Below are 15,194 nucleotides of genomic sequence, written 5' to 3' on the forward strand. Positions count from 1 at the left end.
AGGCTTTATGATGCTAAAATTTATTTCAAATTGTAGAAACCTTAAAATCACCAGCAACCGAAGATTAATGAAACAACACAGCTTGAAAGTTAAAAGCACTGTAAAACATTGTATCAGTCTATAATGGAAACACAAAGAATGACTTAGGAAACTACTACTGCAGTGTAATAAATCAAAGCTTAGCTTTGGCTTACAAATGCAAAGATCTCATCTCCACTATAGAAGAGAAAAAAAAAAAGTGTGGGATTTGTGTGCTCTGCATGACCTTGGGGGAAAAAAAACTCAGTTGGAGAAAGATCGATACTAGTACCTTACACAACATGAATAAGATACACAAAAGGATAAATTTAATAGTCCTACCCTGACATAAACTTTCAGTCAGAGGACAAGCACAGAACTTTCAGTGTTTAGCTGTTCTCCAAAGAACAGAGAAAGTCAAGTGTGGGAAGCTTAAAAACAAAAGACTCCAAAAGTAAATTCTCTCCTACTTTAGTCACAGGAACATAAAAAGTTAGTATTTCAGATACACCTAAATCTATCTTTGAGCAATGCTTTTTTCCCAATAACTTACTACTTTTATCTAACCTTTCTGTCAAAGACTCTCTAAAATGCATTTCCTGAAGCATCAGAGTATATCAAACACATATACACACTACACATCTTTAAGGTTTTTTACATGTATTATGCTTCATGTTTAAAATGAAATTAACATATTAAACTCGTTTTCTTTCCCATCTAGGAAGATAGGTTTCTTTGGTTGAATAATCATGATTTCTAAGCTGTGTGTGCCTTATTAAAGATAAAATCCTATGAATAATATGCAGTTTAATATTTCAAAAGTCTCTGATTCTTGGTGTTTTTTCTTTTTAGTTTTGATTTTGTTTAGAAAAATCATTGTCCCAAAGTTTAACACTTTATTCATCTGTTGATGTTGGTATCCTTCATGGACACTTTTCTAAAATATACCACATTTCTTAATTTCCACATTTTAATTTTTCATACATGTTAACATACACAATTACTCCATGTGGTAATTTTTTTTCCAAGTAACTATTATTAGACAGTATCACATCACATAATTGATGGCTGTATTAAAACAGAAAAAGGTCTGAAATAATACCAGCTCCCTGAATATAACAACTACTGCACGTTGCTATGGAGCTATGAGATGTATAGTCTTTGAACTAAAAAAAAAATCCTTGAGGCTAAAATTGATCATTTATCAGTAATTGTTTTGATACTAATGATTAGAACAGCTCTTTCAAAATGCAGTTGATTGCAGCATTTTCTTTAATGAAAAAGCTACTAATGAGAATTTATTAAAAATAACTATACAATAGACACTATTTTGGTCATTTGTCAAGAAGCTCCAACAAGGCTATTCAAAAATAAATCTAAAGTTCAATCACTTCCAATAACTTAGTGATTTAATTCACTAGCACTAAATTTTTACTTATGTTTAAAAGCTCTCTTGACAGGTTGGGCCTGGCAACAGCAGCCTAGTAGCTAAAGTCCTTGCCTTGCATGCATCGGGATCCCATATGGGCACCAGTTCATATCCTGGTTGCTCCACTGACCTTCCAGCTCCCTGCTTGTGGCCTGGGAAAATAAAGAGGATGGCAAAGCCTTGGGACCCTGCACCACATGGGAAGAAGCTCCTGGCTTCTGATCAGGTTGGACCGGCTCAGCTCCGATCACTGTGGCCTCTTAAGGAATGATCCTGTGGATGAGATCTTTTCCTTTATCTCTCCTTCTCTCTGCAAGTCTGACTTTCCAATAAAAATAAATAAATCTTTAAAAAAAAAAAAGTTCTCTTGATAAAACTGCTCCAATTTTTTCCACAAAGAAGAATTGAATGAACATCCCAGACAAGAATTTCAACCCACTATCAACAGGACAACAAGGTTAACACAACCTTGCTTATTTTTAAAAAAGTAAAGTGCTTCAGATCTGTACTAATATGAGAGTACTTCAAAAAATGTATAGAATACATATTATTATGAAATGACGTGGATTTCAAAAAAACTTTTGCAGAACTTGTATGATCTTTATGATCTTGAGGAGAAAAATAAATAAACTTGCCTTTTAATTCCACAAATTTTTTGAAGTACCTTCATATCCATTCTTCTAGAAATAGCTGCCAGTTTCAGCTTCTGTCAACATGTTAGTTTTATTAACATGTCTGGGACATGCGATCTTATCAGAAGACTGCTACTCCCAGGTAGACAGGAAATGCAGAGATTGGGGACAGCCTTTTGTCTTCAAAAATCTCTTCTCTGCTTTCCTACAAGGTCCAGAGCTGTAGTTTCAAATGGCTCCAGCTGGCCAACCTGGCCTTAATAAGAGAAAAGTACAACTACATTTTTAAGTGCTATTTTATTCATACAAATCATTTATATGTAATTTTCATTTAAAAGCTACTTCAGTAAAGAAATAAAAATACATGGATTCTTGGAAAAATTTCTGAATACAAATTAGCGTGTGTCTTAATGACACACATGGAGAACTAATTTGAGTAAACACTTCACTACGTATTTCCCTAACCTGTGGTAGCCATTTCACATTTAGTAACTGAAAAACTAAGTATAAATATTGGAATTGCTCTAAAGAATATACCAGTTAAGAAAACCAAATCCATACTACTGCATTATACTGAATAAGCATTTTACTTTTAATAACCCAAACTGCCTCACAATACTCCTTAAGAAAAGGTAAAAATAAAGACTTCTTTAAGAAGGCATTCAGATCAATATGCATACAGAAAGCATGTAATGTGAAGCATTCAGATGCCATCACTGCACTTAACTACTGTGTATATGGATTTGTCCGGGTGTGCACATGAGCACACACATCAACAAACACACCTTTTGTCAATCAGCACATGAAAACTGAGTTCAAAAGACCTTCTTTCTTTCTTACTTCTATTAAAAATAAGTTTCTCAAGATCTACTTAGTAAACCAAAGAATATTTGATAGATCAAAGCAAATTATTGAACTAGCACAATACGAACACATCTTTATATATTTATTTTTGCTTTAAAATAAAGACACTTCATTCTCATAAGCACAAACATTTCATTTACAAGTTCTCATAATTCTGACATTCAGCAAAGGCTATGAATCTGTGAACAAGCGTGCTTGGCTAAACCTGGAGAACTGGACTTGTGCACTGTTACACGTATGAATAAAGCATATCACATAGTAAGAGAAAATTACTTACCTGAAACTTATCCTTTCAGAAGGTACACTGGGAAAATGGATTCTTTGAGCCCCTGTTTCAACTCCAAGTATGAACTTTCTAGCTTTAAGAGCCATTGACACTGCCCCTAGGGGCAGAACAAGCTTTGGAACTCCCCTAGTGAGTGTGTCAGTAGGTTCTTCAGGTGCCTTCCCTCAGTTCTTTTCAAATTCAAAAGATGAGAGGAAAAAATAACCCAAGAAAAACATCCTGTAAAGCAGAAACCTTACTCTTTGAGGGAAGGAGGGTAGCTCATTTGTGAATCCATTCCAGAGCACGCTTTCTGAGAAAAAGAAATACAGGTAAGTAATTTTCCCATCTCCAAAGGTGACTGGTGATTAATGAGTGGATTCACAGAGTGTGAAGAGTAAGCTCCAGGTATGTCTGTTTAACACACAACAATCAACTAATGAGGACAAACAGAACAATGGATGGTACGAGAACCAAACACCTCAAAAAGCAGAAAATAAGAATATTTCTAATATATTAACTACCTCAACATTACGTTGTGCTCTGGACTGCTAGAATAAACAATGACTTTGGAAAACTAATCTATAAAACTCAGTGAGACAGACCTCCAGACACATGTCCCATCGAAATGTACTAGTACAAACTTTATTAATCATTTTTATATGTTAAACTATTTTTCAAATATTTGAGTTACATCTTACAACAAGTGAGATAGATTATTAGGCCATTCTAGATCAAGGACTTGACTTGGGGCTTTCATAACTGGACTCACTACCTGAGAAAGCCTGCATTTCATAGAGGAAACATTGTCAATGCAGCACCAAACCAAGCAATCATTTTGAAAAGCTAAACACTATCATCTTCTCATCCACGCAGAACTTTCAGCTTTACATTAACCCCACCAAAAATTCTCTAAAAATATGTATGTACATGAATAAATTTGGGGAGATAAACATGAGGATTTGGGTAAAAAAAAACATTTTGGAAGTTAGCTAACTTATATTCAAACCAATTTATATACTTAGGAAATACTTCATACCCTTAATCTAAAGAGACTATTAGAAAGGGAAAAGAATAAAAGCAAAGAATCACTTACTGATATATTTCAAAGAAGAAAGTTATATAAAGTTACAACTTTAATAAATATTTAGGAAAAGGCTACAGTGGTATATTTTGTAAAATAATTATATAGACCTAAATCAGTAAGTTCTTGGAGAAAAACCAAAATTACCAAGGAGACTATAGAGAAACTTCATGCACATTATGACAAAATAATCGGTCATAAACATTACCCAGTAAACTTACTGAAATAAACTTGCCAAGCCACAAAGGCAAAGCAAATAGAAACATAATTCCACGTTTAAAGAATCAATTCATCTTAGGTTCAACTTCATTTAGAAATGTCTTAAAAATTAACGATAAAGTATGTAAAGGAAAGCTATCAGTAAACTAAATTTGAAAATATAATTTTCAGGAATATCAGAAAAACACAAATATGGAGAAAACTAAACCCCAACCTTGAAGGTAGGAGCATTTGGCCAGCACAGCAGTTACAAACATCAGCTCAGGTGCCAGTGTTTCACAGCATAGTACAGGGTTCACAACCCAGCTCCAGATCTTGACTCCACTTTCCTGCAGATACAGACCCTGGAGGCATCACCGGGTTTCTGTCGCTGCCAGGCCATTTGGGGAGTGGAGCAGAGAACAGAAGCACACGTATGTATCTGCACTTTGTCACCTGCTCTTTCTCTCTTTCCCTCACTGCTTCTGTCTCTATGCCTCACGTGTAAATAACTATTAAAACGAAAACAATGAACAAACAGAATAGTAAATTCTAACAAGCAGTCAATCTAAGATAAGTCCAGACAAAATTCTTAAAAACACAATCATCCTAAAGGATGTAAAATTTGTTAGGTAGAAAAAAGTCTGAGGATGGGAGCAGCACAATGGTGTGGCACATTGATCATCAGCCTGAAGCACTCGCATCCCATATGGAAGCCAGTTCAAGTCCTGGCTGCTTCACTTCTGCTCTAACTCGCTGCTCATGTTCTGTGAAAGCAGCACAGTTTGCTCCAAGTACTTGGGTCCCTGAAACCACATGGGAAACACAGAAGCTCCAGGCTCCTGCCTTCCTATCAACCCAGCTCCAGCCATTGAAAGTGAGTCAACAGACAGACAATCTCTGTCTCTTCTCCTTTTCTTTTTCTTTTGCTTTTTTTTTTTTAAGATATACTTATTTTTATTGGAAAGTTAGATTTACAAAGAGGACAGACAGAGAGGAAGATCTTCCATCTGCTGATTCACTTCCCAATGGCCACAATGGCAGGATCTGAGCCAATCCAAAACCTGGAGCCAGAGCTTTATCTGGGCCTCCAACACATAGGTGCAGGATCCCACAGCTTCAGGGTGTCCTCGACTGCTTTCCCAGGCCCCAAGCAGGAGCTGGATGGGAAATGCAGCAGCGCCCAAATGGGATCCAGTACATGCAAATAGAGGATACCCATTAGGCTATCACACTGGGCCCCTGTCTCTAACATTCAAGAAAAAACGAAAAGTAAAGAAAACATACTGACTATGTTAAAAGTCAAGTACTAGAAACAAATGTCTTTATTTACTCCATTTCTTGCTAGTAGCAGGAAGGATAAAAATGAAGTGGGTTCATTCTAGAGTCACAGAAGATAATGAGTAATGTATTTCCTATGTATAAAGTTCGTAAGATAAAAGGCATAAATTGAAATCCAGAATTCCCTTTTGGAGAATCAAATGAGAAGACAGCAGAAACAACATTCCCGTCTCTCCCTTGTCATATCTCACACCAACCCCCTTCTGACCCTCCAAAAATCTTGAAGGGTATTATAATCTTGCTATGTTCTTTTATCAAATATTATTTTTCCAAGCTAGGATTAAAGTAAACAGGATTTGAGAGAGAAATATCTTTAAAGTAAAGCATATCTTAAAACATCATTTTTATAACATATTACCTAATCAAAAAGGTCAACAAGGGAAAATATGGACAATTATCGTAAAGAACTTCCAATTTTCTCTGTTAACAAGGTTTATGGTTGTTCACAAAAGCTAGACAAAATACAAAAGGAATCAATGACTGACCAGAAATGAAAAAAACAGAATCAATGCCAGTGGTCTATCTTTATGGAATGAACACAAGAAAACTTGCATTGTGTTTATATTCTATATATTCTGTCAAATGCTGTAACATCAGTTTAGTGATAAAAAAAAAAATAGCTCCTTAGAAATGTGTAAGGTGTTAAGAGTTAACTTCAATGGATCTTTTTAAGGTATTTTGTGATTAAGGAAAGGCATTCTTTCTTGAAATTATCTGAAATCTGTTATAATTGCTTTTACATGCTGAAAAACAATCTAAAATCTCTTTGTTTTATAGGGAGAAGAAAAAAGTACTTGATCTTCACAAGAAACAAATTTTTGAGATGGTAATATAATACTTTTTTTTATAAAGATTTATTTACTTTTATTGGATAGTCAGATATAAAGAGAAGAAGAGAGGCAGAGAGGAGGAGCTGTCTGCTGATCCAATCTCCAAGTGACTGCAACACCCAGAGCTGAGCTGAACTGCTCTGAAGCAAAGAGCCTCTTCTGGTCTCCTACATGGGTACAGGGTCCCAAGGCTTTTTGGCCATATTCTACTTCTTTCCCAGGCCACAGGCAGGGAGCTGGATGAGAAGCAGGGCAACTGAGATTAGAAGCAGTGCCCATATGGATCCCAGTACATGCAAGGCAAGGACTTTAGCCACTAAGCCACCGCACCGGGTCTGGTAATATAGTACTCTTTATCTAGAAAGGCTACCCAATGGCACTACACAAATTTTTATCTAACTCCGAAGTTTAAAAAAAAAACTTAACTTTTACCTAGCCAATGATTCATATTAATATACTTTATAAAAATTCATTTCTATGACTATAAGGAAACTACAATTTTGGAATGCTATCCACATTACACACCTTTCTCTTACCCCTACACCTCCAACAAACTATCAGTGAAAACTACCACGGTGCTTTCCACAGTATGAGTATTGCTAATGATGATAAGAAGAAAAATAAATAACTAAGCACATGTACTTAACCACCAGGTTGTGGCTAAAAGCTAAATTTATTGAAACCCAAATTTATGTTAGTCCTAAACAAATGTAAAATCCATACACCGGAGCCAGCACTGTGGCACAGCAAGTTAAACCACTGCCACAGCAGGTACAGTATCCTAGCTGCTCTACTTTTGATCCAAATGCCTGCCGATTTCCCAGGAAAGCAACGGAAGACGGCCTCAGCATCTGGAACCCTGCCACCCAAGTGGGAGACCTGGAAGAGGCTCCCAGTTAGAGCCTGACCCAGGCCCACCCAGAGTAGCTATCTGAGGATGGACGATCTCTCTCCCTCTCGGTCTTTCCCTCTCACCCTGTTGCTTCCTCACTGTTTCTTCATCTCACTCTCTAACTTTGCCTTTCAAATAAATAAATAAATTTTTCCTTTTTCAATGCAGTTTTGTTCATAATGAAATTTTCACTAACCCTGCATAGACATGTATTTCAAAATGTTCTACTCCAAAAAAATAAACTTAATTTCCAGTTTTTCACACACTTTATAAGTGCCTTTGTATAAATATCTTAGTCTACAAAAATTTTCTGAGCTATCATTCATCAACATTTGAAAATTCTGAGTTCTTTTCTGTAATCATGAAGTGGAAATCCCATCTTACAATACCAATTTTTTTTTTAAATCTGAAGACAAAATGGCCCAAAGAATTTTTTTCTGAGACTCCAGATAGGATATAAAATAAAATCTTTATCTTTCGACCACTGTAGTTACATACAGGAGAGGATTGGGGAATTGTTTGCTTTCAAATTATTAACCAGGTAAAAAGGATTATGACACAGAAAATAACAACATGAAGGCATCTACTGTTGTCTGATGTGAATTACGTTGTGATCGCAACATGCGGCAAACCGAGAGTAAGCCCTCAGATTCTGAAGAACAAAGTACTTAAATTATTCACAAGAGCCTTCAAAATTAAGGAGGATGGTCATTTGCTCTAAGGATTTCAATTTCTGAAAAGTGAATACACTTTACTGCCAACACAAATTCAAAATACTAAGAAAAATAACCCTGTTTTGAGAACTATTAATAAATTTCAAAAAGAACTCGTTTGAACAATCTCCCTAGCCAGTCACATCTATATAAAATAATCTCTGCCCAACGTAACACATCAGTAACGAATCAGTTGAATTTATTCTTAAGAAAGCCTGAGAGCTTCTCTGGAGTTTAGAAAGGAAAAAGCCCTTTCACATCTCAAATCTGGGTTTCCCACCCTCAGTATTTAATGACATTTTGGGCCAGGTAATTCTTTGATGTAGAGGGTAGTTCTGTGCATTGTAGAATGTGTCAGCAGCACTTTCCCTAGACCTAATCATTAGGTATCAGTAGTATTGCTATTTTCCAAATCCCATGTTGGCTGTGATAATCAAAAATATCTCTAAAGTATTTTCCTACATTCCACGGACCCCCATCCAGGAGAAGATTTATTCCTACTTGACAATCAATACCTTATAAAAAAAATTTACCTATATTATATGGACAACAGTTCTTTTAAACTGTCATGCCAACACTAACAGCACTGAAAAGGGGAAGAAAGAGAACAAGCTAACATAAATAGGCCAGATAAAAGTCTAATCAACTCAGGTAATCTAGTCAATGAGTAACATAGCTAAAAAGGCAAGGCATCCAATATTGAGCACATTATTCTGGCCATCCTAGCATTTGTCGCCAAACTTATGATCTATGTTCTAGGTTTCCTATAATAAATAATCTAAAAAATAAGTGATGAACAAATTACTGACATCCTTAAACCAATGAACAAATGAATCAAAGAGATGTCCCAAGAGGAATGCAACTTAGAAATACTCTAGGACATTAACAGATACATGAGAGCAGATTTTATCCAAAGAATTCTAAAACAAAATGTACTGACAGAATCATCCAAAAACTGTCTCACTTTCTTCATGATTTATTCACTGCAAAGCGTCCTTATTCTCTCAAGCCACAACAATCACAAAAATCACTTAAGAGTCCTTACCCTTATAAAGCATTACCAATGAAGACCACAGTGCTAATAGCCAACGTGTTACAATCTTTGGAGGGTAGCTCTAAACTGATGGCAATTGTGGGCAAAAATTAAGCACCGAAGGAAAAAAAGAAAGAAAGAAAGACTAATTACAAAAAAGGAAATGTGGAAAAGGACTGGCATAGCACACAGTGCTCTTCTGCATTTTAAAGAAGAGCGTTTGTCTTATCCAGCAAAACTACCTTCAGAGAGCCTGCCATATACCTACCTGCAGATGGGGTTCAAGGGTTTTCACTCCCACTAACATAAGTGACTAAGCAAGGATGCCCTCACAGTGTGAATCCAATTATACCAGTCGCCTTTGGAAATGTATCGGTAATCCACTATTATAATCTTATGCTTTTTAATGACCAAGACTTTTTCATTTATTTCTAAACACTGCTGCTAAAAGTAAAACTTTCCAAGGAAAGCAACAAAAACTGACAGAGCATAGATAAAAAAAAATTTCTTAGGCCACAAGTAGATAATCCAGCATGATACTTTAAAAGCTAGAACTTACCCCAATGGCAGAAATCAGAAGAAACCACAAAGAGATTACTAGGATCCGCTAGATATTTACTGAAGAGTTTTCCGAATTCCTGTTCTTTTGACTCACTCAGAGCTCCAACCAGTACAGGAATAATGGTAAACTCATCCTTATGGCTTAAAGAAAACAGAAAAGGGGGAGAAAAAAAGGCAAAACAGTCATTCTACATGTTTTAGAAACAGTTTCTAGAATTCTGGCACCAGAAAGTGGAATATTTATTAACAGTGGTAGGGATAACATACAACATTACTGCTGTAAATTAAATGTTAAAAGGAATACAATATAAAAAAACTACTGAAGAAAATTACAGAAATGTATACAGCTTTACCTAGCAAGCTATTTGACCACGAAATAGAGTAGTACCCTCAAAAACAAAAGTCCATTAGACCTTCACCAATTCAAGAATTGACAGCTATCCACCAACACTTTCAGGATCGTAAGAGCATTAAAGCCGTCCCCACCTAATTTAATCTTTTCATTATAAATACCATCACTTCGAGCACTTGTTCTGTCAGCCTAACAAATGAAAACTACAAATCTTTGTTTTCTTCAGTAATATTCACCAACTACACTTGAACACCTATCCTATTGATCCCAATACACAAGTTGGAAATACAACTCAAATTTCATTGGTAAATAGGTTACACAAAGAATTCAAGCACTCACTTCTAACAGCAAGAAAAAGACATCCTGCCCACCCACAGTTTTGACGGCATATCTGCCAGTCCCTTTTTCACTCTGTGCTGATAGATTTATGGAAAAGGAACAAAATTAATTAGTAAAGAATGATTATGACATATAGTAGAAAGAGATGCATATCAAAAATCTTTTCTTAATTTTAATTTCTCTGAAATCATACTTACATACCAAGGCATTTCACAATCATCTTGGAAAATGGAATTAAAAGACAAATTTATTTTGGAATAAAAAATTTTGAAATCTGTGCATATTCAGGGTATTCAAAATGTTCAGGAAAATGTGTAAGATGAAAAAAAAACTGCATGGTTTTCAGTTATTGGCACCAACATAAACTTAGCTTTTAATACTATTTTTCACAAACTTTTTTAAGTACCCTCACATATTCAATACTAGTTATATTCTGTTTCCAAACTTGAAATTTTAGATCATGAATCATGCTTGTCTTTTTCTGAAAAGGACTTTAAAAACAAAAACAAAACAAAACAAAATCACCATTATACTAAACGCTTTCTAATATGATACTTTGGCACTTAGCTGATATAGGAAAAAGGGAATTTATACGAGGATTTTTTGAAAACACAAAGTTTAAGTAATTCCAATTTAACTGTAGCCCAGCTGCATACAGCTCAAGTCAGAGCACCCAAGCTCCTCCCCCAAAGCAGCCCCCTTACCCTGGTCAACTGTGAAATAAACAGATCATACAGATCTCCAATCCCTCTGCAATGCAGGGGCTCCATGGGCAGAATCTGCATCTATGGGGTAAGAAAAAAACAAGGAAGCTGGCAGAGGAAGCTGCCATGGGGACGTCTCTCCTCTGACTCCTAGTAGTCTAAAAGTAACTGCCTCTGTGATAGGGGTTCTCTGAGTAAAGAGTAATCACCAACTGAAAGAAAGAATTTCACCTGTTAGTAAAAATGTAGGAAGACTGTTTACAACTCTTCTACCCTCCACTACTACTATATAAACAGCTACACATGTCCAAAAGCAATGAGGATATGGAGCAAAAACAATTACCTTAGAGTAGAGTGAACGAGAGGCCAGAAGAAGCAGGTTTCAATGTCAACCTCACACAATGTTAGCAAAGAGTTGAGATCGTAAACTGAGAAGGGATTTCCTTCTCTATAAGATAAACTTCATGACAGTATCTCTGAGGATAGTCTTCAAAAAGCTCACCAAAAATACTTATTGTAAAAGAATTATGCAGGGACTCAAAAATTTTTAGAAAACAAATCTTTTAATTTGGCCTTGTCACAGAAGCCTAGCAGCTGAAAAGTCCTCGCCTTGTACACTCTGGGATTCCATATGGGCACTGGTTCCAATCATAGTGGCCCTACTTCCCATCTAGCTACCCCTGCTTGTGGCCTGGGAAAGCAGTTGAGGACAGCCCAAAGCCTTGGGGCCCTGCACCTGTGTGGGAGACCTGGAAGAGCTCCTGGCTTCAGATTGGCACAGCATTGACCGTTGCGGTCACTTGGGGATTGAACCATCAGATGGAAGATCTTCCTCTCTGTCTCTCCTCCTCTATTTCTGACTTTCCAATAAATAAATAAATCTTAAAAAAAAAATCATGTTTGGGATCATCTCAGATGAAATTTCTTTGGAGATCCCTCCAACTGAACTGCTGATCTCAGAACCCCAATCATGAAGAGACTATGTCAGCCAGTGGAGTCTGAATAGGTTTCATTGCGATTGGAACGGCAAGATTGGCAGCAATTCAGAACTGGTGAACTATCAAAACTGCTTGAGCAGGACCCTCAGAGTGTGCCTCACATCAGGGACCTGGGATGGGTGGGAGACAGTGTGGGGCTTGGCTTCTCCCTTTGTTTCTCCTCTGACCCCAGATACAGGGGGAAAAAATGATATTAGTGCTGGACTCAGAACCCTAACCAAGAAAAGAGAAGATAGAACAGGTCAACCAACCATCTCAGCTATGATGGACTATGTCAATCAGTGGATTCTTCAAGGACCTCACAGTGCTTGGAGTGGCAAGATTGGCAGCAATTCATAACTGTTGAAATATCAAATCCACTTGAGCAAGAACCTCAGGGACCTGGGGAGGGTGGGAAATTGGGTGGGCCTTCTCCCTTAATACCCCCCTTTAAACATGAAGGAAACAATATGGAAAAAATACTAGTCTTACCCACTTTCCTGTAGCTCTTGAACCTTTTTAAATAATAAAAAATATTTTTTTAAAATGATATTAGTGTGGAAACAATGGTCTTACCCACTTTCCTATAGCCCTTAACCCTTTGTACCCTAATCAACCAAGTAAGATTATTTTTAAAAAATAATAATAAAATAAAAATAAATAAAATTCACATTCTATATTTGGACTCTTGGTGACTGAGTGCAGAATCTCATCCCCAGGGCACTTAAGTTACGCAGCTACTTGGAGCACCCGCATCCCATGGCAGAATGCCTTGGCTTCTGCCCCAGCTTCCTAATAACACACACTCTGGGAGTCTTAGACAACAGGTGATGATTCAAGTACTTGGGTTTCTGTCACCCCTGTGGGAGACCCAATCTGAGCTCCCGGCCGCTGATGTCAGCCTAGCCCAGTTCTCTCTGCTGCAAGTATTCAAGGAGTAAACCAACAGATGGAAGACATCTATCTCTTCTTTTTCCACTCTGCTTCAGTCTTTCAAGATAAAATAAATGAATAAAAGTTTCAAAAAAAAAAAGGAAAAAAAAGCTATAGCCAGCAAATATTTGTTAAACCATATGAATGACAATGCAATTAAAAAACAAACAAAAACAAAAAAGTGCCCTCAAGGAAAACTCCGAAATTGGATAAAACCATCCAAAACAATCATTTCTACATTCTGGAAATTAACCAAAGGCAAAATTATTTGATGACATTCATAATTGAAAAACTAACAAGACTTCTTGGTAAAAAATCATAGCAGTCTGGCATCTTTCCAGGAACTGAACATATCCACTGCAACCCAACCCCACTGACAGGAAAATTCCATCACTGTGAGGTTGGTTGTGAAAGTGAGCAGTTTTAATGTCAAAGCAGATAATTTGGATGTGCAGCAATTTGAAAAAAAGTCCACACTTTATTGGAAACAAAAAAGCTTGCAGTCCTTATAGCCTGGGATAGCTACACCAGTTAAGGTGGCAACCTGAGGACCAGACGAAAAATCCTCATACATGCATTGAGACACCTAAAACCAGTGAACACAAAATGAATAAGGCAAACATGAAAACCAACTGAATTCTGAATGTGCTCCCAGAAGCACACAGAATCCCTCAACAGCCGGTGAAAGCCTAACTGGCTCAGAGGGATTAACCTTCAAGCAATTGTTAGCTAAGTAGTAGCCCATGCAATTGCAGGTGAGAATCATTGAAAGCCAAGCTCAAAACTAAAAATAGGGACTGGCATGATGGTGGAATGGCCCTCACTTTGCAAGCACCAGGATGGCCCAAAATCATGGGACCCTACAACTGCGTGGGAGACCTGGAAGAAGCTTCTGGCTCTGGCTTCAGATCAGCTCAGCTCCAGCCGTTTGTGGCCACTTGGCGAGTGAACCAGCTGAAATATCTTTTTCTCTGTCCCTTTGTAAATCTTCCTTTCCAATAAACTAAAAAGAAGAGGGCGAGGAGTCTGGAGTAGTGGTGAAGACACCACTTGAGAAATGTACTAATCGCAGTCAGGAGGCCTGGGTCTTTTTAGCCAGGTAAAAGAAGGGGAAGGCATTAAACATTGGTTAATGAAACCTGTTCCCAAAGTAACCTCCCTCATTTTGGCCATCCTTTCCACCACGATTATGTCTCTGTGATTTCCTTTTATCCTCACAGTGCTTCTATCCCTCTCATGCACAGTTAATGTACTCCCAAAGTTCTTACAGAAACAAGTGACTACCACTGCCCAAGCTTCCGTGTACGAACATCACTTGCCTGCTCTTGTTGGACCATCCAATCCAGAGTATGGGCACCCCACATATCATCACCTCATGCCCACACCCCACCTCCCTCTCTGCACTCGAATCAGGACTGAGTGGCAGAGGTCCCAGAGCCTTTCTGACTCCTGTCGGCAAGCAGAATAAAGTCCTGGATAAACTTCTTAGCCCCTGCGTTCTTTCAAGACAAACAAGCACAACCTCTGAACTGCTTCCCAACCAATGAGCCTGCAGAGACGGAGGGCCAGAGGCTTGAAAAGCTCAGCTCCACAACTCTTCATGACCCTTACCTGACTGACTTCTGCTACACAGTCAACAGCTACATAAGCTTTCTGCCCTCATGTGTGTGTATACGTGTTTGTGTGTGTGTGTGTGTGTGGTAACCTCCGTTAACTGTATTACCTCAAATAAAATCATTTTGGCTTTAGTTCATATCCCAACTCCTGTCTGTTTTGATCCCTTTTTCCTTATATTCTCATGGCATAAAGCATAATAAAAATAAAAATTGATGTAAACTGCTAAATAAATAAATAGAATCTGAAGGCAAAATATATATATATATATATATATATCCTGAAATGCTATACGATGCAAAATGTCATTCTCTAGGCAAAAAATGTAAGCCAGCAAAGAAACAGCAAAACGTAACACATACTCAGAGGGAAGCATTTCCAGCAGGAATGTATCTGAATAAGATTGGATATTGAA

The 15,194-nt window shown here is 37.3% G+C and overlaps 1 protein-coding gene across 3 annotated transcripts in view; it reads right to left on the reverse strand.

Moving 5' to 3' along the window:
* MEMO1 (mediator of cell motility 1) overlaps positions 1–15,194 on the reverse strand; it is a 91,370-nt gene that overhangs the window by 15,901 nt on the left and 60,275 nt on the right. For all 3 annotated transcript variants that reach the window (XM_040993024.1, XM_040993025.1, XM_040993026.1), the window contains one exon: positions 9,859–10,001. In XM_040993024.1, coding sequence (XP_040848958.1) covers positions 9,859–10,001 — 143 coding nt within the window. The remainder of the gene's footprint in view (positions 1–9,858; positions 10,002–15,194) is intronic.

The sequence above is a fragment of the Ochotona curzoniae genome, unplaced genomic scaffold, assembly GCF_017591425.1.
Source record: "Ochotona curzoniae isolate NIBS_2020 unplaced genomic scaffold, NIBS_Ocur_1.0 contig_883, whole genome shotgun sequence".
NCBI lineage: Eukaryota > Metazoa > Chordata > Mammalia > Lagomorpha > Ochotonidae > Ochotona > Ochotona curzoniae.